This window comes from Rhincodon typus, chromosome 2 (assembly GCF_021869965.1).
Source record: "Rhincodon typus isolate 14 chromosome 2, sRhiTyp1.1, whole genome shotgun sequence".
Taxonomy (NCBI): Eukaryota; Metazoa; Chordata; class Chondrichthyes; order Orectolobiformes; family Rhincodontidae; genus Rhincodon; species Rhincodon typus.
This window is the reverse complement of record NC_063333.1, coordinates 47,624,862-47,648,639: the sequence shown is the minus strand read 5'-3', so window position 1 is coordinate 47,648,639 and position 23,778 is coordinate 47,624,862. Positions and strand designations below refer to the sequence as shown.

Sequence of the window (23,778 nt, the reverse complement as noted above, 5' to 3'; positions counted from 1 at the left end):
ATGTACTTCCACAGGCAGCTTGTTTCACTCTGAAAACCACAGGAAAAGGTTGTCATTTTAGTATTAAGTATGTTTGTTAAAGTATAAAAGGTGGCTGATGGAAAGAGAACCAAATGATGTAATATAATAAAATCAAACCTCCAAATTTAGATTCTGCTCTTAATACAACACAACCCTCTGCAAATTTTCATTATTTGGGTGTGAAGGGCTGAATTAAGTACTGGAAGAATAATAAAAGTTAAAACGCATTTGTTCCACATCTGTGACCTGGATTTCAACTTGGCTCCTTCAAGGGGATGGAATATCCTCTCTCCCAGCTGTTACAGATCTCAAATAAAATGGTTTTCTATTGTCTCAATTACATATTCTGACGGACATAACATCCACTTTTCCAAATATCAAAGATTTGCCAATTATTCAGCTATCTCAGAGTCTATAAAAGTACCGCATGAGAAATGAAAATTCCACACTTCAGTGAAGGCACTTCTAAAATGAGATCAGTGTCACAACTATATATGTGAAGACACTCCCTATTTGATTTTGGGTATACTATACCCAATCAGCTTCTGATGGACACTATGTAGAAATGGGAACATTATACAGAAAGGGGAACTCAAAACCAAACACAGCACGAGGAACCTCATTTTAAATCCAGTCAGCGGGGACTTTAATGTCAGAACAGTAAACATGTTTCTCTTAAACATCTTGATTTTAGCAGGGAAAACAATCCATTTAAAACAAAGATTACTTCTGCTAGAAACGTACTTGCATACACAGCTAGAGACTAATTTCAGGCTGGTATTAAAGTCTGTATATCTATTCTGTTTTCATTAATTTTATTTGTAAATCAGGAGTTCTCTTTTTAACTATTTACTTTGTTTTGCAAGTTTTGATACGAGTTCGTAAATTTCAAATGCCCTTATCAAACATTGTAGATTTCCCAGTTATTTTACACCTCTAACACCAGAATTCTAATTGCTACTGAAAGCACCATCACATGGAGTCTACCCATTCTGACACATGCAAGCCATCTGTTGCAAGCAAACAGTGGAGATGGTGGGGACAGGGAAAGTAAAAGGTGCTGCCAATGTATGAATAGCACTTATTTGTTTTTCACTGGTAAAATGTAGCTTTGGATACAAGCTAGCGTGCAGGCACAAAAGTCCTAAGTTATGATATGATGAGTGCTTCAGTGCATTGACGTATCAGCTCCACTTCACTCATTTTCTCACTAATTCATGGGCTTGCTGGTTACCTGACTGAGCAGATCAATTATCTTGTTTAAAAAGCTTCTTGATTTTTTTTTCCCCTCTATGACTTCTAAAGGCCAAAAGCCTGTTTTTACTCACTAGACTGGTGATCTGTTGTGCCTGCTTACCACTGAAATTCAAATCTACTCCAAATTATTCCTAAAAAGTATTCTACACACCAGTCACTTCTAATTTTTTTCTTTATTGATTCACAAAATGAGGGCGTCACTGGCTAGGCAGCGTTTATTTCCCATCCCCAATTGCCCAGAGGGCAGTTCAGAGTCAACCACATTGCTGTGGGTCTGGAGTCACATGGAGGCCAGACGAGGTAAGGATGGCAGTTTCCTCACCTAAGGACATTAATATCTTGATAGAGGTGATTTGCTAAAAAGGTGTGCAAGATGATGACAGGCATAGATAGAGTGGATAGTCAGAGACTTTTTCCCAGGGCGGAAATTACTATTACGAGGGGGCATAATTTTAAGGTGATTGGAGGAAGGTATAGGGGAGATGTCAGAGGTGGGTTCTTCACACAGGGTGGTGGGCACGTGGAATGCGTTGCCGGCAGTGGTAGTGGAGTCAGATACTTTAGACACTTTTAAGCGACTCTGGGATAGGCACATGGAGGATAGTAAAATGTAGGGTATGCAGGGTTGATTAATCTTCACAGAATCCCTACAGTGTGGAAACAGGCCCTTCGGCCCAACAAGTCCACACCGACCCTCAGTGCATCCCACCCAGACCCATCCCCCTATAACCCATCTAAGCTACACATCCCTGAACACTACAGGCAATTTAGCATGGCCAATCCACCTAACCTGCACATCTTTGGACTGTGGGAGGAAACCGGAGCACCTGGAGGAAACCCACGCAGACACGGGGAAAACGTGCAAACTCCACACAGACAGATACCCGAGGCTGGAATTGAACCTGGGTCCCTGGTGCTGTGAGGCAGCAGTGCTAACCACTGTGCCACCCCTTCAAAGGATAATAGGTCGGCATAACATCATGGTCCGAAGGGCCTGTACTGTACTGTTCTTTGTTCTAATGAACCAGATGGGTTTTTCCAACAATTGACAATGGTTTCATGGTCATCATTAGATTCTCAATGGCAGATATTTATTGAATTCAAATTCCACCATGTGCCATGGCAGGATTCAAACCCAGGTCCCCAAATTGTTATCTAGGTCTCTGGATTAACAGCCCAGCGATAACACCACTTGGCCATTGCCTTCCCCTGTAATACATAGAATCAAGTCACTGAATCATAAGATAACATTACAGGCAAAAGGGGAATCTTATACAAAGATTCCTCAAAAAAGTTCAAAAATCACACCAGACAGCAAGTGATGCATTGCATCCTCTTCATCTCACATCCATACACGTTCCTCCTCAAGGCCATGCCGATCTGGTGTCTGTTGCCTGTCACTAACTGGCTGGCTGCATAGAAGCTCTGTGCAAAGCTCAATAAAAAATTCCACTCACTTCACACAACACTCCTACCTGTCACTGACCTGAAGTCTTTTCCATGTCAAGCTGAGAGTGATCTCACAGCTGGCTGCATAAGGACTGTCATTACAAATAAGCTGAAGAATTTGCAATAATCTTTGGCTGGAAGTGACAACTTCATGATCCATCTTGGCATCCTGTGGTGATCCTTAGCATCACAAATGCTGGTCTTCAGCCAGTTTGATTCATTCTACAAGATAAAGAAAGAGCTGGAGGCACTGGCCATTGCCAAAGTTTATGGACCCTGTCAACCTGCCAGCAATAGTAATGGAGACGTATGCTCCAGAACATGTCACATCACTAGCCAAGCGTTTCCCCAACAACCAAAACACTAGCATCAACCCAACAAAGTGGAAAATGCTCAGGTATGTCCTGTAAATACAATAAGCAGGACAAATCCAAATAGAGCCAATTGCAGCCCCACAGTGTACTCTCGATCATCGGTAACGTTATGGAAGATGTGAAGCTGCTATGAAGCAGCACTTGTTTGGCAATAACCTGCTCATTAATATTCAGTTTGGGCTCTGTCAGAATGACTAAGCAACTGATCTCATCACAGCCTTGTTCGAACATGGACAAAAAGGGCTGAACTCCAGGGGGAAGGCACAAGTGACTACTGACTACAGCCAGTAGGGATCAGAAAAAGCACTGTGCAGGTTGGAATTATCACCTCACACAGGTTGTTGGAAGTCAGTCATCTCAGCTCCAGCACATTTCAGGAGTTCCTCAGGGTAGATATTTTTAAAACAAATCTCTTCAGCAACGCTTTCACACACTTCTGGGGCAGCAATGATCTAGGCCCAAACATCTTCACAGGTTTTCTAGTGTAATGCAGCACAGGAAAGACTGTTCCTACATGCTGAAATGCTGCTTGTGGAAATTAAACCACACTTATCCACAAAACTGCATGTATTGAAAAGATGCAAATGTATCACTCTAAATTTCAAGGAAAAGTAGACAAACTCTGTGGCAAGACAATCTAAAGTGCTCAATAAAAAACCAAAAGAACTGCAGATGCTGTAAATCAGAAACAAAAACAACGGAGATTGCTGGCAAAGCTCAGCAGGTCTGGCAGCACCGGTGAACAGAAATCAAAGTTAATACTTCACGTCTGGTGACCCTTTCTCAAATTGTTTTCATTTACTCCATAATATTGTAGCCTTCCAACAAGGTAGCTTGTTTGAAATGAAGCAATCTGTAAGTATTAAAAGGAGTGTTTATATAATTTTGGAGTCCCTTGCTCTGTAGAATGAGGTAGTGTGCCTATTTTCACTGTGGAGAGGCAAACAAACACAAATTGCTTTTCAATCTCAATATTTCACTGAAGAATTTAATTGAATGCATCACAAAGCAGTAGACGTAGCATACACATGCTTCTATCCTCCTGAAAGCGACTGTAGCTACACCAGAAGTTTGAAATACAGTAACAAGAGGCAAGCCCAACAGTGAGTGAAGTGCAGAAGAAACATTAAGATCACAAGAGGAGACAAACTGTGGAGTGAGTGGCTTTTTTGGCAGCATGTTGTCACAGATCAAAATTTTTTCCCAATAACGTATTGGCAGCTCAGAACACTGATGAGAACATAGTGGCTTCAAACTCTCATTTCCATGCTCCACAAAGCTACTCATCAGTGCTTTTGTGAGCAGCGCCACTGTAATTATGTTATTCTGTTCATTGTAGATCCCATTGAGCTCCACAATTCAGCAACCAGCCAAAAACTACTTGCAGTTTTATTGAAGTAATAAAATATTTCAACAAGCTTCACGAGAGAGCAGATGTCAAGCAATAAGAGGGGAATTAGGTGGATGTTCTGGCTTCGCTTTCAGCCAGAGGATAAAGGTCAGAAAAGCAGTGGAATGAAGAGGTTGACTGCATGAGTACCAAGAGAAAAAAAGGCAGAGGCGGCTTGAAGACTTGCCACTGATAATACAACATCAGCAAAAGGGGAAAACACTAAAAAAAGTTAAATTCAGACAAACTGAGATCATAAGCTAATCCAATGCCAGGGCAATTGTTACAGTACTGGTCAATTCAGAGAGTGGCAATATCCTACCATGGCAAGTTAAATCAAAACATAAGCCACTTTAGAGTTGTAATTTCATAACAAGGTTACAGTCCATTGAGGCTGCACCAGTTCTTTGAAGGAAAGATTTCATTTGTAATAATCAACCGTTCGCCCATACCCATTTATTCATTTACTTTTAAACAGGTGCTTAGAATGCCTTAACAGAATCTATTTCCACCACCTTTTCTAGCAGTGCATTCCAGACTGTGATCACACCATGTGCAAGGAAAATTTTCGTCATGTTGCTTTTGATTCTTTTAACCATCAATTTAAATATACCCATGGGCTCTCAAACCTTCTGCAATGGGAACAGTTTCTCCCCACATACTTCGCAAGACTCTTAATGATGGTCTGGAAGACCTTTAATGAAATCTTCTCGAAACTTTTCTAAGGGAAACGGACATAGATTCTCTAGATCAGACATTTAAAAATTGCTCCCATGTGGGGCTTGGATTGAAGAAATAGGAAGAAAATGCTCTCATTTGTGAAAGGATCAACTCATTAGTAAAAGCAGCAAAGTGGTACAAGGAAAATATTTCCACACAGTGAGTGGTTAGGACCTTAAGTAAACTAACTGTGTGGTGGAGGCAGTTTCAATTGAAACAACTGAAAGGGAATTAGACAGTTACTTGAAAAAGGATGTGCAAGCATATGGGTGGGTGCTGGGGGAAGAGGCCAAGACAGAAGGCATTAAGAGAGCTGCTCAGGAGAATGGCCTTTTGTGCTGTAACAATTCGGAGATTCTGTAACCAAGTTTTGTTTTTGCTGAAACTTTCAGCGTTTGGTTTGATCGTGAACAGGATGAGGGCATCGCTGGCTAGGCAGCATTTATTGCCCATCCCTAATTGCCCAGAGGTCAGTTCAGAGTCAACCACATTGCTGTGGGTCTGAAGTCACATGTAGACCAGACCAGATAAGGATGGCAGCTTCCTTCCCTAAAGGACATTAGTGAACCAGATGGGTTTTGCCAACAATGGGTTCATGGTTATCGTTAGACTCTTAATTCCAGACTTTCTGTTGAATTCAAATTCCACCATCTGCCATGCCAGGACTCAAACCCGGGTTGCAGAACATTATCTGGGTCTCTGGATTAACAGTAAAGCAACAGCAGCATTAGGCCACTGCCTTCCCCCTAAGCTGGATGTATTGCAGCCTCATGTCAGGAGTTTAGAGACAGAGGGAATATTGGGTATTGAAAGTAGACAGTGTTTTTTTTCATAAACAGGAGCTGGTAATGGTTTAGCTTTAATATTTAACATCCTAAGACAAGAATATTCCTTCAAAACAGTAAAAAAAACAGAACAAAACAAACTGGAAAAAAGGTGTTTAAGAAAGGTGGTGGGCCTGATCATTACTGTTGGTTATCTACATAATCTGTATTTACCGTTTCGAGAAGGGATAATTCCTGGAAACAATCATAGCTACTTTACATAAATTAAACCTTTTCTGACAAGGTGAACACAGATCTGAACGCCTAAGCCTTTCCAACTAGTAGATTGTCTTGTGCAATTTTTGCTAAGATGTCTACACCATTAGCGGCCATAACAACCTCAAATTCCATCATTAGCAAAAAGCGATGGATGATGTCATCAACAGTGCTATCAAGCAGTGCCCACTCAGCAATAACCTGCTCAGTGACGCCCAGTTTGGGTTCTGCCGGTGCCACTCAGCCTTGGTCAAACATCAACAAAAGAGCTGAATTTAGAAGGTGAGGCAAGAGTCACTGATTTGACCATAAAAGGAGCCCCAGGAGAAGTTGAGTCAAAAGGAAACCTGGGACGGAGCAATTGCCATTGGTTAGGGTCCCATCTAGCATGAGGGAAGGCAGAGGTCATGAAGACACCCTAGCATAAGATAGAACCCTTGCAAAGACACAAGGAAATTCTTACATACAGCTGTTATTATATCTCACTCAGTGCACTGAAAACGAAGCCCCCTCACTATTCCCAGAGTCTTCACAAAAAGGTAAAGATCCATGCGATTGGCTCTCAGGTAGCTGAACAGTTTGCAGGTCTGAAATGTTTTAGTAGAGTCAATTGGACCTTCATCACTCTGGTTTTTTTTAACAACAGTTATTTTCCCATTTTAGTCCATAATAAGATGACACAGTCATGGCACTGTGGATTCAAACATAGCACATGTATCAACTAGACCTTGCAGGTTGGCTATCGTTCCATTGACAACATTTTTGATGTAATCCAAACATATTTACAAGTGCTGGGTCTACCATGAAGCCCATAGCAACACCACCTATATCAGTACCCCTGATGTCACAAGCTAAACTCCACTGTATGAGCTGCTGAATTCACAATTTCAATGGATATTCATTTACGTAATGGTGGCAGATCAAGATTGCCATAATATAGAGCACTGCAGTGCAAAGGTCAATGGCTTCTTGAGTGGTACATGGGTGAATAGGCTCAGTATTAAATGAGCACATGGATCTCTATCTAATCTCATGTTGTAGTACAGTCCTGGGTAGGTATTGGAAGAATAGGTCTCAAAGGGGACAGATGTCTCCCAGCCTTTGGAACAACGTCTAGCTCATTAATACAACTTCTGCCAAACTGACATCACACACTAAATTACAGCTCTTTAAAAAGACAAGAGCGTCTTCTTGTTAAGACTCAAAAGTGGTTATGCCTCTGTTGCTGTGAATCAAAAAACTACCTCTGATCTAGTCAAGGAAAGAGGATTGACCGCATCCTTCTACTCACAAATATTATATTTGTGGTTTTGTTTTCTACAGTTGACACGAGACATTTGTTGCTAATTACTGCTTTTTATTTTTAGAAAGCATTGTTTTTGAAACGCTCCTGTGTAGTTTTCATAATTATTTCATGGTGGGATGGAAGGGAAAGGGAAAACGACAGGGAGTATAATGGTAAATAAAAAGGTAAGCAGCAGGTTAGCATGTGTGCAGGAGGGTTTAAAGTTCAAGGCAGACTATGAAAGAAGCAAAAAGGAAGGATAACTCAGGAGATATTATTAGAGACGTTGGAAATCATGAGGGTAAGAAAGTTAGCATAAAGGCACTTTACCTGAATGCTCGTAGCATTCATAACAAGGTTGATGAGTTAACGGCACAAATCATCACGAATGAATATGACTTGGTAGCCATTACGGAGACATGGTTACAGGATGGTCACAACTGGGAGTTAAATATCCAAGGGTACCAGACTATTCAGAAGGATAGACAGGAAGGTAAGGGAGGTGGTGTAGCTCTGATATTCAAGGACGACATCAGGGCGGTGCTGAGAGATGATATAGTTTCAATGGAGAATGAGGTTGAATCCATTTGGGTAGAAATTAGAAATTCTAAGAGGAAAAAGTCACTGATAGGCGTAGTCTATAGGCCACCAAACAATAACATCACATTGGGGCGGGCAATAAACAAAGAAATAACTAATGCCTGTAAAAATGGTACGGCAATTATCATGGGGGATTTTAATCTACATGTAGATTGGTCGAACCAGCTCGGTCAGGGTAGCCTTGAGGAGGAGTTCGTTGAGGGTATCCGTGATCGTTTTCTTGAACAGTATGTAATGGAACCAACGAGGGAGCAAGCTATCCTAGATCTGGTCCTGTGTAATGAGACAGGAATAATTAATGACCTCATAGTTAGGGATCCTCTTGGAAGGAGTGATCACAGTATGGTTGAATTTAGAATACAGATGGAGAGTGTGAAGATAAAATCCAATACCAGGGTCCTGTGCTTGAACAAGGGGAACTACAATAGAATGAGGGAGGACTTGGCTAAAGTAGACTGGAAACAAAGATTTTATGGTGGGACAGTTGACGAGCAGTGGAGGACTTTCGAAACAGTTTTTCAAAGTGCTCAGCAAAAGTATATTCCAATGAAAAGGAAGGACTGTAAGAAAAGGGGTAATCTGCCATGGGTGTCGAAAGAAATAAGGGAGGCTATCAAATTGAAAGAGAAGGCATACAAAGTGGCCAAAAATAGCATGAACTAGAAGACTGGGAAAACTTTAAAGGTCAACAGAAAGCCACAAAAAGAGCTATAAAGAAAAGTAAGATAGAACATGAGAAAAAACTAGCACAGAAGAATATAAAGATAGCAAAAGTTTCTATAAATATATAAAACGAAAAAGAGTGGCTAAAGTAAACGTTGGCCCTTTAGAGGATGAGAAGGGGAATTTAGTTATGGGATATGACGAAATGGCCGAGGCATTGAACAGGTATTTTGTATCGGTCTTCACAGTGGAGGACACTAATAACATGCCAGTAATTGACAAAGAGACGAAGGTAGGTGAGGACCTGGAAACAATCATTATTACGGAAGAGGTAGTGTTGGGCAAGCTAATGGAGCTAAGGATTGATAAGTCTCCTGGCCCTGATGGAATGCATCCCAGGGTACTAAAAGAGATGGCGGGAGAAATAGCAGGTGCACTGGCAGTAATTTTCCAAAATTCGCTGGACTCTGGGGCAGTCCCAGCGGATTGGGAAACGGCAAATGTGACGCCACTGTTTAAAAAGGGAAGTAGACAAAAGATGGGGATATTATAGACCGGTTAGCTTAACTTCTGTAGTGGGGAAGATGCTGGAGTCTATTATCAACGCAGAAATAGCAAGGCATCTTGATAGAAATTGTCCCGTTGGGCAGACGCAGCATGGGTTCATGAAGGGCAGGTCGTGCTTGACAAATCTTTGAATTCTGTGAAGACATTATGAGCGAGGTGGACAATGGGGACTCAGTGGATGTGGTGTACCTAGATTTCCAAAAGGCCTTCGACAAGGTGTCGCACAAGAGGCTACTGCATAAGGATGCATGGCGTTAAGGGTAAAGTATTAGCACGGATAGAGGATTGGTTGACTAACAGGAAGCAAAGAGTGGGGATAAATGAGTGCTATTCTAGCTGGCAGTCAGTGACTAGTGGTGTATTTCAGGGATCGGTGTTGGGACCGCAATTATTTACAATTTATATAGATGATTTGGAGTTGGGGGACCGCGTGTAGGGTGTCAAAGTTTGCAGATGACACTAAGATGAGTGGCAGAGGAAAGTGTGCAGAGGACTGTGAAACTTTGCAGAGGAACATAGATACATTGAGTGAATGGACAAAGGTCTGGCAGATGGAACACAATGTAAATAAATGTGAAGTCATACATTTTAGTAGGAGTAATAGTAAAAAGGATTATTACTTGAATGGTAAAAAGTTGCAGCATGCTGCTATGCAGAGGGACCTGGGTGTCCTTGTGCATGAATCACAGAAGGTAGGTCTGCAGGTACAAGTAATTAGGAAGGCAAATGGAATTTTGTCCTTCATTGCTAAAGGGATTGAGATTAAAAGCGGAGAGGTTATGTTGCAGCTTTACGAGGTGCTGGTGAGGCCACACCTGGAGTACTGTGTGCAGTTTTGGTCTCCTTACTTGAGAAAGGATGTACTGGCACTGGAGGGGGTGCAAAGGAGGTTCACTAGGTTGATTCCGGAGTTGAGGGGGTTGACTTATGAGGAGAGACTGAGTAGATTGGGATTATATTCATTGGAATTATATTCATTGGAATTCAGAAGATTGAGGGGGGAATCTTATAGAAACATATAAAATTATGAAGGGAATAGATAAGATCGAAGTAGAGAGGATGCTTCCACTGGCAGATGAAGCTAGGACAAGAGGGCATAGCCCTCTGGGAGCAGATGTAGGACTGAATTGAGAAGGAACTTCTTCACCCAGACGGTTGTTAATCTACGGAATTCCTTGCCCAGTGAAGTAGTTGATGCTACTTCAGTAAACGTTTTTAAAGATAAGGTAGATTTTTTTTGAACAATAAAGGAATTAAGGGATGCAGTGAGAACGCGGGTAAGTGGATCCGAGTCCACGAAAAGATCAGCCATGATCTTATTGAATGGCAGAGCAGGCTCGAAGGGCCAGACGGCCTACTCCTGCTCCTAGTTCTTACGTTCTTATTAAGTGAATGTAGTCATAATTGGAAGCCAAGATCGCCACCTACTACAATCTTTCAATTACATGGGTAGCCGTTAATAATGGGAACAACTATGGGCTGCAAGCCTAACTGAGGTGATTGCACATTTCTCAACATTGGTTCGGACAGCATTCAGCCCTACTCCTGCCTTGATCTCCTCTTGGGTCTCCTATCTGTGATCAATTCACTAAGTCTTTTGCCATCATGAAGTTGGAGAGCTTGGTTAAAACCTCAGTGGCCATCAACTCCTGCACATTATGTTCTATGTTTGCAAGCACTCCATGTTCCTCAAAGTCCTGCCAATACAAAGAACCCTGTGGCAATACCTCCATTGCTGATCTGTGGCCTGTCTGAGCTAAAACCTGTCCTTTTGCTGGAGAGCTAGTGCATTTATATTCACAGCCTCTTTTCATATTGACTTATTCCTGAATAACAAAGCAGAAATTTTCATGTGATCATATGTAATTGGGAAGTGGGGCTAAGCTCTCAGTAATTCAGAGGACATGTTTTATTATAAAAAATGCACAATTTATTATGATAGATTTTCAGGGCTTCAGATTCAGAAGGATGAAGTAAATAGCATTATTGCACAGCATTGTAACTTATTTTTATATTCAATATTAAGGTCAATTATGCAGTTCAATGCTTTGCATACAAATGTATTAAGTAGCGTCAATAATTGTATGTATATCTGTTCACGTTCTTTTTTGACTTCCTTTTTAGAGAGAAAAAAAAAATTCCGTACCCAACTTGGTATTTTTACCCATCAAACACCACAATTGGTTAACAAACAGCAAACTCCAGACCTGATCGAATTAGGCAGCAGAAAATAATACAGCAAATTCTTGACAGCAGCTGGACAATTTTGTCGACAATAGGTTAGTCATTGCAAATACTTAATGTTATCACACTGCAAATTAAGGAAGAAACTACAGCATAGACTGCTAACTGAGGGCAAAATGTATGCCAACATATTTTCCAGTAAATACTTGAGGGGTTGGATGGTTAGCTTTCTATTTTAAAAAATATTTGTAAATTAATTAGTTATAGTTTAAATACAAGGGACATGTCATGTGCCATTATCTGTTTTTTTTTTAAAGTTTTAAAAAGTCCAATTTTGTGGTTATTGCAGCAAAAATTATTTATATCTGAAATGTGACTCTCCTCGACGCAAGAGAGCCAGAAAATGAGAGCATATGGAATTTTTATTACTAATTGATCTCCTGTGATATAGTTCATAAGATTTTGAATGATACTATCTTAAGGGCCTACATTTTGTTGCTGGTTCTGGTAAGCAAGCAGATGGTGGTTAGTTAGATTGGAGAGATTTATAGTTTTTAAGAAGTACAGCACTATGCATGATGATTGCTTTGGAAAAGCACAAAGTCTCACATGCTGTCAGCTTAGAATGTCAAGTTAATTCCTACATTTGTAATGTGGAGAAGGAGTTAAAAAATGCATTTACAATGCTGACCAGAAGGGGAAAAAAGTAATCATTAAAACTGGAATTCAATTTAATTATTCATTTTGAAGCTAGGGTTTTTGCAAAACAAAATTTGAGCATCTAAAAAGTCATTTCTAGACCACTAGCTAAAAGGACAAGCCAACAAAACATTGGCTGAAATTTATTTAATTGAGGTATTGACACCTCAAGTGACTGTGTCATTTTCACCAGTGTAAGTTATTGTCAGTGCCGCATTGTTTAGGAACTTTTGCGTTTCTTACTCACTGTCATATTTGCACTTAACATTTTGTATTCCCTAGTTCTATGTCATCACATTTAGCTACCCTGGTAAATTAACTGCATGTAGTAAATCTTAATCAAGATCATCAATGCTATAATTCTCATTCTTAACCAAACGCATGTTAGAATTCAATTCTAAAATAGTCATTTTCTTTTAATAGATAGCTTGTGTTACACTTTATCATACATTTATGTTGAAAAAAGGTTCTTCGGTCACAGCTAATTTCATGGATCAGATAGATTTAAAGTAATTAGAGGTACAAATACAAATTATACAATGACAGGGGCTATGAGATTTTGGAAATGAAAGGTTTTATATGTGTTCTGACATGACAATTTGTTAACTTCTTCACTACAACTAAAATTAAAGGCACTCTCACTAAATTCAAACATCTGTGCTGAGTTTAAAGACTTCTAAAATATTTCATATTTTTGAACGCCATCACAAACTGCTTGTTTAAAAATGTATAGATGTGTTATAAAGGTGTGCTACATGGAGTATAATTGTGCAATTTCAAAAACTGGTCAAATAATACATATACATAAAATTTTTTAAATAACAGATGCTTTTGCGGAAAAAGGAGACTGATTTGAAGTATCCACTATGTGAAGTTACGATCCATTCTATGGAAATACAATACTTCAACGAAAGATGGGATAAGCTAGAGTAGTTTTCCTTAGAATGGAGGAAGCAAAGGGGTGACTGATCCAGAATTCCAAAATAAAAGAGGGGGTTGGTTAGTGTGATAGGTTAGAGTACTGGTCTCCCCTGAATGATTCAGTTACCGGAGGGCAGAGATTTAAGGTGATCAGTACAATGATTAGACGGACATGAAAAAAAAGTTCTCTCGCCCAGAGGGTGGTAGGTGCCTGGAATTTGCTGCTCAGTAGGTGGTTGAGGTGGAAACCCTCAACTCATTTAAGAGGAACCTGGATCTGGACCTGAAATGTTGTAACCTACAGGGCGACAGACCAGGTGCTAGTAAGTGGGGATTGGATGGGTTTTTTTTTAAAAAAGCACAATGGGCTGAATGGCCTCTTTCTGTGCTGTAGCTTTTCCATGATTCAATGTAAATAAAGAGAAATAGAACCTCTGGGCGTGTGAACAGCTCCTCTGTACCTCATGAAGTCAGAAGGTTGATCCAAAAGGAGTGAACAGCTCAGACATTGACAGTGGTAAAACAAGGCTGGAGATAAGAGCTCACCCTATATTTTTGGAACATGTTACAGGTGTAGAATGCTTGTGCAATCTAAACTTTTGTATACATGCTGGAATTGTTATCTGGGCAGAAAATACACACTGCTAGAGTGTCTTTCCCTGTTGTTTTATCAAATTCTGAATCCTATCTTGTTGCGAAAGTGTCTACAGCCCAATAGCAGACAAGAGATTTTCTGATAAAAGGAAATGGTTCAATTTCTGAATCCAGGAGAAAATGATCAAATGACTTGGACGGGGAACCAAACTATATTTCCAAATTTGCAGATGATACCAAGCTAAGGACCTGGACAGGTTTACTAGATGAGTAAAAAACATGGAAGATACAATATAACATGGAAAAGTATGAGCTCTGACCAGAGTACTATTTAAGTGGAGACTGGCTGGAAAGTGTAGAGGTGCTGAGGGACTTGATGTCCTTGTCAGTAAATCTCTGAAGGCTAACATGCAGGTGCAGCAAGCTGTTGGGAAGGCTCAGGAATGTTAGCCTTTACAAGGCGAGTACTGGTTAGTGAAGTTGTCACTGGTGTAGGATCTTGGTTACACCACAAAGACTATGATGTGCAGTTTCAGTCTTGTTACTGTGGGAAAGATGTTACTTCCATGGGAGTATTGGGGAAAAAGTAAACCAGTCCTCACTTCCTCACCCAGTTAGAACAGATACATTTGTAGACTGAATCTATTATTAATCTTAAAACAATCCAGCATTAAGAGCTTCATTTTGGCAAGGATTTTCTACACTTTTTCCAAATTTGTTAAATCCAAGCAGGAAAGCCAAAGATCATAATGCAATATGCCAGTTCTGAAGTGAATCAGACATCCAAGCTGGACTTCCAAGGGCTACACTTACATTCTTCTTCCTACAATGTATTTTTTGTACAGATGTGAAGTAAATAAGATAGAAAGCGGTGAAATAATTTTAACATAGTCAAATGCTGGAAGCTGAAAAAGCATCACAGGAGGAGATAACATGAAGCGTTTTGAGAATCAACGACCATCACAGTATGAATGAGGGCTGAAAAGTATGTTCAAGCAGGAGGTTAAGAAAGCTTTAAGGCAATTAAAATTGAACAGGCTTGTGCTTGTATTTTCAAGGATTTACAAATAATTTCAATTGAAAAAGTGTAGAAAAAATATCCCACACTACATCAGAGGAATGTAGAGAACTGATGGATAGAAAAAGACCAACTAACCCGTACAGTGGTCAGTCAGTCATCAATACAACTGGTGTCATATTTTCTTTTAGGAGGCTTGAAGAGAAAAAGAAAAATTGCAGCCACTTGTGGGGTGGTGGGAGGAGACTCTGGACAATTTTTCTCCAACCTCTTTACCAATCAAAACCAATCCAGAAGAACACAAGTCTAAGATTTATTTAGCTACCCCTCATATGATGATCTCTGACAGCGAGAGTCTATTTCTCAAAGAACTGCAGCAAATTCGCCATCGTTGATTAAGTCATTTCAAAAGATCAAACTCAGGGGAAAAAAGATCTACTATCTTGTATTTAACCTGATTTTGTCCATACATAACTTGAGATGCAACTCCTAGTTCACACCAATCTACCCAGTTTAAATGATGCATCTTTATAGACAATAATATTTTATAAACCTCAATCAAATCACCCCTTGGTTCATTCTTTCTCCAAGTACGCCTGCTCTATGACCCAGCCTGTGGGAATAAGGTACTTTATACAGACAATTAGATTTCTTTTACATTCTTCACACATCCTCAATATTTCTGACTATCTTAAGAATCAAAAGTTAACCCAGTACGCTAATAATTTCTAATCAAGATCTTGTGCAAGAAATATCATTGAAACTGAAATAAAATTTATCAAGGACTTATGCCTGTGACAAAGATCAAATGAGAAGGAACCTTGCTTATTTGTAAATAGGAATTTATTAAAATGACAAGTTTTTCCAATGTACCTTAACACCAATTTTCCTTCATGCTATAATAAACGTCAAACTACTTTGGTTTCTTTATTGGTTTGCTGCAGTTCTCCTCCTTTAATGATACAGATAATCCATGCAATATTAAATGAGATGGCAAGTTTATTACTAATCCAAACTCAACATCCTTGCCTCAGAACAGTTCAGGAGTGTATTATGTGGCATTGTTGTTATTGTGGGCAACATTAAAATGAAACACAGTTTTACATTTGTTTAACTCTGAGTAACTGAATATTACCAGCAAAAAAAATGAGTTACTTGGAAAAACTGAATTATAAAATCTCACTAAAAATTGATCAATATGCAATTGTTGGCTTGAACTCTGCTTACTGTCACAACACAAGACCTTAGCCAAAATTTCTTCTGGACAGTGCACTTTAAAGTAAGTTGGTTTGTTCATAAGATTGAGACATCCAAGCTAGAAGTGGCCAAGAATGTGATGCAGTCACTGGCTCGGAAATTCCTGAGTGGACTGCACTCAATTTTGAAACATAGAAATAAGGAAATAGGAACAGGAGTAGGCCATTTGCCCCCTCAAGCCTGCTCTGCCACTCAATAGGATCATGGCTGATCATTCTACTCAGTACCCTATTCCTGTTTTCTCCCCATACCATTTTATGCCTTTAGACCTAAAGAACTATATCCACCTCCTTCTTAAAAAAGTTCAATATTTTGTCCTCAACTGCTTTCCGTGGAAGTGTACCCCACAGGCGCACCACTCTCTGGGTGAAGAAATGTCCCCATATCTCAGTTCTAAATGGCCTACCTTGTATCCTTAGACTACGACCTCTGGTTGTAGACTCCCCTGCCATCAGTAAAATCCTTCCTGCATTTAGCTGGCCTTGTCTTGTCAGGATTTTATAGGTTTCTAGGAGATACCCCTCATTCTTCTCCACTCCAGTGAATATAATCTTAACCAATTCAGCCTCCCTTCATGTGTCAGTCCTGCTATCCCAGGAATCAGTTTGGTAAACTTTTAGTGCATTTGCTCCATAGCCAGATATTTCTTCCTCAGATAAGGAGGCCAAACGTGCACACAATACTCCAGGTGTGGTCTCACCAAGGCCCTGTACAATTGTAGTAAGACATCCTGCTCCTGTACTCAAATCCTCTCACTATGAAAGCCAAAAAACCATTTCTTCACTGCCTGCTTTATCTGCATGCTTAACTTCAGCAAATACTGTGAAGGACACCTAGGTCTTGTGGCACTTCCCCCTTTCCAAATCTAACACCGTTACATTTATCCACATTATACTGCCTTCTGCCACGAGAGACACCTTGGAAAGTCACATCCTGGAAGGGTGTGAAGGAATTTTAGAGAATCATTTCAAAATAAAAAGGAAGAGATACAACACAAACACCATCTGCTGAGAGTTGCATCCGCAGATTGTGGACATAATCCGAGGCAAAAGATATGTCTGTGTTTTCTCCTGCCAGGAACACAGAAAAGGAGATTAAAAACCAACTGCACCTTTAGTATGCGAGAGTGCACTAGTCTGGAGTTCTGGTGCTACTGGGTTAGAATGTGTGCTGTTAAGGGTACTGCTGAAGGACAATCTCCTAGACAACACTGCACCCAAAAGGTAAAAAGGAAAAGAATACAAAGTCTCCAGCAGATTGCTGGAAACAAACCACCAGTCATGAGCCACAATTGAACAGGAAACAGGATAACTCCTTTCAATTAACCTGCAGAACCCAGAACCTCCAAACAAACTGCTCAAATGCTTAAGTCAGCACTGGGAACCCACTGGGAGACAACTAAGTCTTTCCTTGGCCGCTTTCCATGTGGCAGCATGCCCTCCTAAAATGAGTAAAATACTCCTGGAGGTGGCAAGAGGCTCTTCTTTAGTAGTAAGATGACACCAGGCTGTCATCCAAGACCCCGAGTATATCCCAACCACTTCCACCAGTCTCCCAAGCTGTTGAAGGTCTGGGAAAATTCACCCATTACAAAGCAAGACATTTTCTCTGAAGATGGGTCACGGACCTGAAACGTCAACATAATTTCTCTTCACAACTATTAACAGGCCTGCTGCATAGTTTAAGCATTTTGTATATTTATTACCCATTTGTGAGAAGGTGACTCATTCATAAAAAGGCAACAAATTAAAATGTTTATTAACAAAAAGATGCAATGTATAAGTAACAACAACTTACAGAACTGGGACTAGAGTGTCGTCTCAGTTTTGGAGACTCTTTACCACTAGACGAGCACTTTGTGTTTATGCAAGCATTGTTCTCGGAGTGAACCCTCTTCACTTGGCTTGTTGGTTTGTCAAATGGATCAAAACTGCTCTGTGTTCTTTGCACTCTGACTTTTCTGTCCTCAGGAATGGTGTCCAGTGGTTTGATGACTGAATCGACGGCCTGGGAATTGTGTGTGGACATCTTTGCGACACATATCTGTGGGGGAAAAAGAAAAATAGTCCATTTAATAAGTGAAAACTGATGTGCTACAACATCTTTATATTGTTTTTAGCTCACGTACTGGCCATTCCATTATGTTGAAGTACGGACTCAACTTCTTGCGAGCCAGAAGCAATGTGCCTTCCAAAACCTTAACAATTCTCCCGAGCCTCTTTCAGTATGCATTATTTATAATTTATACAATAGGCTGCTGTGGTGTAACTGGCTCGATTTCTCTTCCAGAACGCTGACCGAACATGTTAATGATCAAGGACGTAGTCCATCAGAGCATTAGCATTCCAGCAAATTAGAAAACAACTAAGCTGCAGGCCCTGTTCTGAACAAGCATCTGAGGATTTAAGTTTCAATTGTTAATATTTAAGAATGATGTTAAAATCATGCATGATTTTAGGTAGATCAGCTTACATGTAGCATAACACTGTACTGTTCAATAACACTGACAATCACAAAGCACAAGATCATGTTGATCTTATAGGATAGGATTAACATGCTAAATTACTTAATGCAACCACCTGAGATTCTGTGACTCTTACGGTATCAATATGTTCCGAATCTCAATAAAATCATCATTCCATCCAAGTTCAACAAGTTAACTGGACTGACAACCGTGAAAGGCCTCAAAATGCTGTTCTAGGCTCCCCATACAGCGGCAAACAGCAGAAAAATGGACATACAGCAAGTCTGAAGAGGAGACTGGAGAACAAACAAACGTCCCAGAAAGAATGTAAGAGACACAAGAAAGCAGTGACAAAATGAGGAAAAAAAAATGGCAGATGGAACAAGAGGGAAAGAAAACAATTCAAGGAGATAAATAAGTAAAGAGAAAGAAACAAAAGGAACAGCAACAAGAAACATCATCTCAGTGGAAACAAAATCATTCCCAAGGCCATAAATCTCCAAAAATTAGATGAAGGATGGGACTAACTCTAAGACCTTTTAATTTGTTTATGGGATTTCAGCATCTCTGGCCAGGTTAGCATTTATTGCCCATTCCTAATTGGCAAAAGGCAGTTAAGAGTCAACCATATTGCTGTGGGTCTGGAGTCCCATGTAGGCCAGACCATGTAGGCATGGCAGATTTCATTCCCGCAAAGTCATAAGTGAACCAGTGGTTTATAGTTGCCTTGGTTTAAGGCTAGCTTTTTATTCAAACTTTTTATGGAATACAAATTTCACCATCTGCCATGATGGGATTTGAATCCATGTTCTCAGAACATTATCCGGAGGTTCCGGAATTGCTCATCCAGTGTCACTGGATGACACCATTGGATTGCACTATGGCCTCCCCATTAATAAACTGGAGTTTACCCAAACAAATTCTCCCATCTCAATACACGTGTGGTAACAGTATGTTCAAACTCAAACCCAGAGAATCGTATTGGTTGTGATCATTTTCTGTCAGAAGGGTATTTGTGAGAAGTTTCCCTTTAGCTTAAAAAATTTCGCAATCTTTTCAAATCATTTGATTCATATGCCACCACAGCAAAAGAAAAAATCCTAAACCACAATGCTCAGGGTCACTGGAAGAGTGCCCATGAGACAAGATATTCCAGACATGGCCTTCTTCAAGCATTATTGTAGCATCATTAATCCTTTAAAGTAAAGGAAATGGATAAGAAAAGAAACTAAAAGGGGAAGAAAAAAACCCACTATAGGCACTAAATAGGGACAAATGTTATAGAAAATTAATATACACAAAAAAACTTATTGCTCCCTTTTTGTGTCTTTGAAACACAAACAATGCATAAAATGGGAGCCAGTTCAGTGTTGTGGACATCTGCCAATCTTCTAATTGTGTTGATTAGATTTACAACTTTGCTGATCAGAAACATCTATGCCAGTGTTTATAGGTCACTCATACACATGTCGGCAATAAATATTGCTTGAGACTACAGTTATCATTGCATTGGTGATCAGAAACAAAACACTTATCAATATTGATGGTCCAGAGACAATACGTTTCCTGCAATATGCATAGAATCAATGAATCCCTAGCGTGGAAGCAAGCTATTCAGCCCACCAAGTCCACACTGATCCTCTGAAAAATATCCTACCCAGACCCATCCCCCTGCCCTATCCCTGTAACCCTGCAATTCCCATGCCTAATCCACCTAGCCTGCACACCCCCCAAACACTACGGGCAATTTAGCATGACCAATCCACCTAACCTGCACATCTTTTGGACTGTTGGAGGAAACTGGAGCACCCGGAGAAACCCACACAGACGCAGGGAGAATGTGCAAACAGACAATCGCCGAAGGATGGAATCAACTCCAGGTCCACTGTGAGGCAGCAGTGCTAAACACTGAGCCACTGTGCCACCCTAAAAGAATTCCAAGTACATTGATGCTTCATATTTAAACAAATCCTAATCTTAAAAGCTAGAAAACAGACTGAAGTTCGGTTGATGTTGATATTTAATATCAGTGCAGATAGCTTTAAGCATTCTCAGCTGTCTATCATAGGAGCAACAGTCCTGTCTGTTCTCCAGAAACGATTACTATACTGAAAACATTCTGAGATCCCTCATCACTACACTGTGAAACTGATATTGGTGGCCGTCCCCTGTGTGATGCAGCTGCAGTCAGGTTTCAGTGCATCAGGATTCCAACTGGCTAACTACATGTCTTTCAGCTCTCACTAGCTGTTTCGTTTGGTAAGGAGGAATCCATCTGGCCTATACGTTTATTCCTGAAGGGCCAGATGTTCCCTTCTCAATTTTCCATGATAGTACCTTCTTTTTTCTCCCCCGCACTCTTTGTACACACTATTGATTGCAGTTAATTTTAAGTTTAGCAGCAGATCTTCCACCACACCAAGTCTACTTTACACAATTACGAAATAATTCTACTGTCCCATGATACTATTCAAAGCCCTAGCTGTCGCTTTTCCTCTCTAAATACCTTCTAAATTTCCTGCTTGCTTCTCTGCGCTTTGCTGTTTCTTTCTCATTTCCTTTTTGCCTTCCCAATGGGAGTTGACAGTATGTGGGGAAACATACTGGTGAGAGCTGCAGATTAGATTTCAGAATCAGAGGATGTGGACAAAAATATGGGCACGATTGTGATCATGAGTGGAGAGGGCTCAAAGCAGAGCAGACGCAAAAGTACAGCAGAATAAATTGCCAAAAGGACACAGTTGGGAACACAGCCATCAACATAATCCAAATTGTCTTTTTCCACTTGCGGGCGAAGCAAACTGAAATTTGCTTACTCCGCTGACAGCAATGATTCAGAGTGACTTGCAACAGACCAGTTATCAATACACTATATAGCTTGGCCTATAACAAATCAAGTGGAATGAGAAAAAGTGGAGCCAGGAAATTCAAATCTGACCTCCAGTCAGTCAGACAATATTACGAATTGATGTTTTCTTACCCTTATGGAATGTTGTGAGATAGGAGAGAACAATCCCAGCAGAAACGTTTTGAGGGCACATCAAATGACTTAACATAGTCAAGTGCTTACAATTAGCTAGGCAGAACTGAATAGTTCAAAGTATGGGTGGTTGTTGGAGAGTGGCAAGACAAGAAAATCAGGCAGTGAAAATGCCTGTGGTGAAGATGCAATGCATGAAGAAACAATTCAATTAGTCATTAAATAAAATTTAAAACTACACTTGATTCCTCATCACAATTGGCTAAAAAGGAGATAAGTGACTCGTAATGCAGCATGACCAATAACTGGTACAAAGACCTGACAGTGACTAGCATTGTGCTTGAGGAGCCTGTCTAGTGACTCCAGCTAATGCTTTTCAGCATTCAACAGATTTGCAGCTTCAGCACCCCATACCATTCCCTGAATAAATGTGACTCAGACTAAACCGCTACATGAAACTTCGCTTCAAAACAGATTTTTAAATTTTGACGTCAGTGACTGGAAACTGGGTTTAATGTTTCTCATTCTACCATCTATGGTGTCCAAACAACCACAAAATTATGACAACCTGAACATAAAATATTCAGAACATCAACTCGAGCATCTCATTCAAAAGGTTTTAAACCTAGGTGTGAATCTTAAATAGAGTTCCAGCTCAACTAAATTCTCTTCCAGAAACAACAGTCTTAACAAATCTAGAGACTTAAAATTGTCAGCTCTTGCATGCACACAAAACAGATAAGACAACACAAGTCATATATCTGCACAAGGCAGTAACCCAGCAGGCCTCAAAGAGCAGAAATTAAGAATGAAAAGCAATTTAGGAATATCTAAATTAGAAATTAGATTACTGCCTTGAAACAGTTGCTGACAAAGTCAATTTAGCATCTATCATTTGTTAATGCATGTGGGAGAGCAGACAGAATCTAGATTGAGTGCTTTGTACCATTCACAGCACGTGATCTGTATTTTTTTTTAAACACCGTTATATTCACTGGAGGCCTTGTGATATTCATGCTTCAGCCCAACCATGAAGGAAGCTACAGTTCATACTGGGAAACTAAGTCCAGTTTCTATACAATTTTTCTTAATACAATAGCCAGTGCATGTCCAAATGGTCATAAAACATTCAGGTAGCCTTAATTTGATTCATTCAGCTCAGCACAGCACAAACACATTTCACTCTTACAAAGATAATCACATTGACAAAGCTGCTGTTACAATTCAAAACAATAGTCTTTTTTGTGATAAAATTTTCTTACTTGCAAATCCCACTAAAGATCCTGAAAATAACAACCGTGATCAAGATGTTGGATTAATAAAAACACATCCATCACATAAGAACATAACATAAGAACAAAGAACTAGGAGCAGGAGTAGGCCATCTGGCCCCTCGAGCCTGCCCTGCCATTTAATAAGATCATGACTGATCTTTGAGCTCCGCTCCACTTACCCACCCACTCACGATAGCCCTTAATTCCTTTACTGTTCAAAAATCTATCTAGCCTTGCCTTAAACACATTCAGCGAGGTAGCTTCAACCGCTTCACTGGGCAGGGAATTCCACAGATTCACAACCCTTTGGGTGAAGAAGTTCCTCCTGACCTCAGTCCTACATCTGCTTCCCTTTATTTTGAGGCAATGCCCTCTAGTCCTCGTTTCACCTGCTAGCAGAAACAACCTCCCTGCCTCCACCTTGTCTATTCCCTTCATAATCTTATATGTTTCTATAAGATCTCCCCTCATTCTTCTGAATTCCAATGAGTATAATCCCAGTCTACTCAGTCTCTCCTCATAATCCAACCCTCTCAACTCTGGAATCAACCGAGTGAATCTCCTCTGCACCCCCTCCAGTGCTAGTATATCTCTTCTCAAGTAAGGAGACCAAAACTGCACACAGTACTCCAGGTGTGGCCTCACCAGGACCCTATACAGCTGCAGCATAGCCTCCCTGTTTTTAATGTCAGACAAAATTCCATTTGCCTTTTTAATTACCTGCTGCACCTGCAATCCCACCTTCAGCGATTCATGCACAAGGACACCCAAGTCCCTCTGCACAGCAGCATGCTGCAATTTTTTACCATTTAAAACATAGCCCATTTTGTTGTTATTCCTACCAAAATGGATGACCTCACACTTATCAACATTGTACTCCATCTGCCAGACCTTTGCCCACTCACTTAGACTATCTATATCCCTCTGCAGACTTTCAGTGTCTTCTGCACACTTTGCACTACCACTCACCTTAGTGTCATTTGCAAATTTTGACACACCACACTTAGTCCCCAACTCCAAA

General features: G+C 40.2%; 1 protein-coding gene across 1 annotated transcript in view; it reads right to left on the bottom strand.

The window, feature by feature from the left end:
* The window catches only part of cdk14 (cyclin-dependent kinase 14), a 365,296-nt gene that overhangs the window by 217,396 nt on the left and 124,122 nt on the right, over window positions 1-23,778 (bottom strand). The window contains 1 exon segment of the mRNA XM_048607904.1: window positions 17,837-18,082. Within this exon segment, the coding sequence (XP_048463861.1) occupies window positions 17,837-18,082 (246 nt within the window).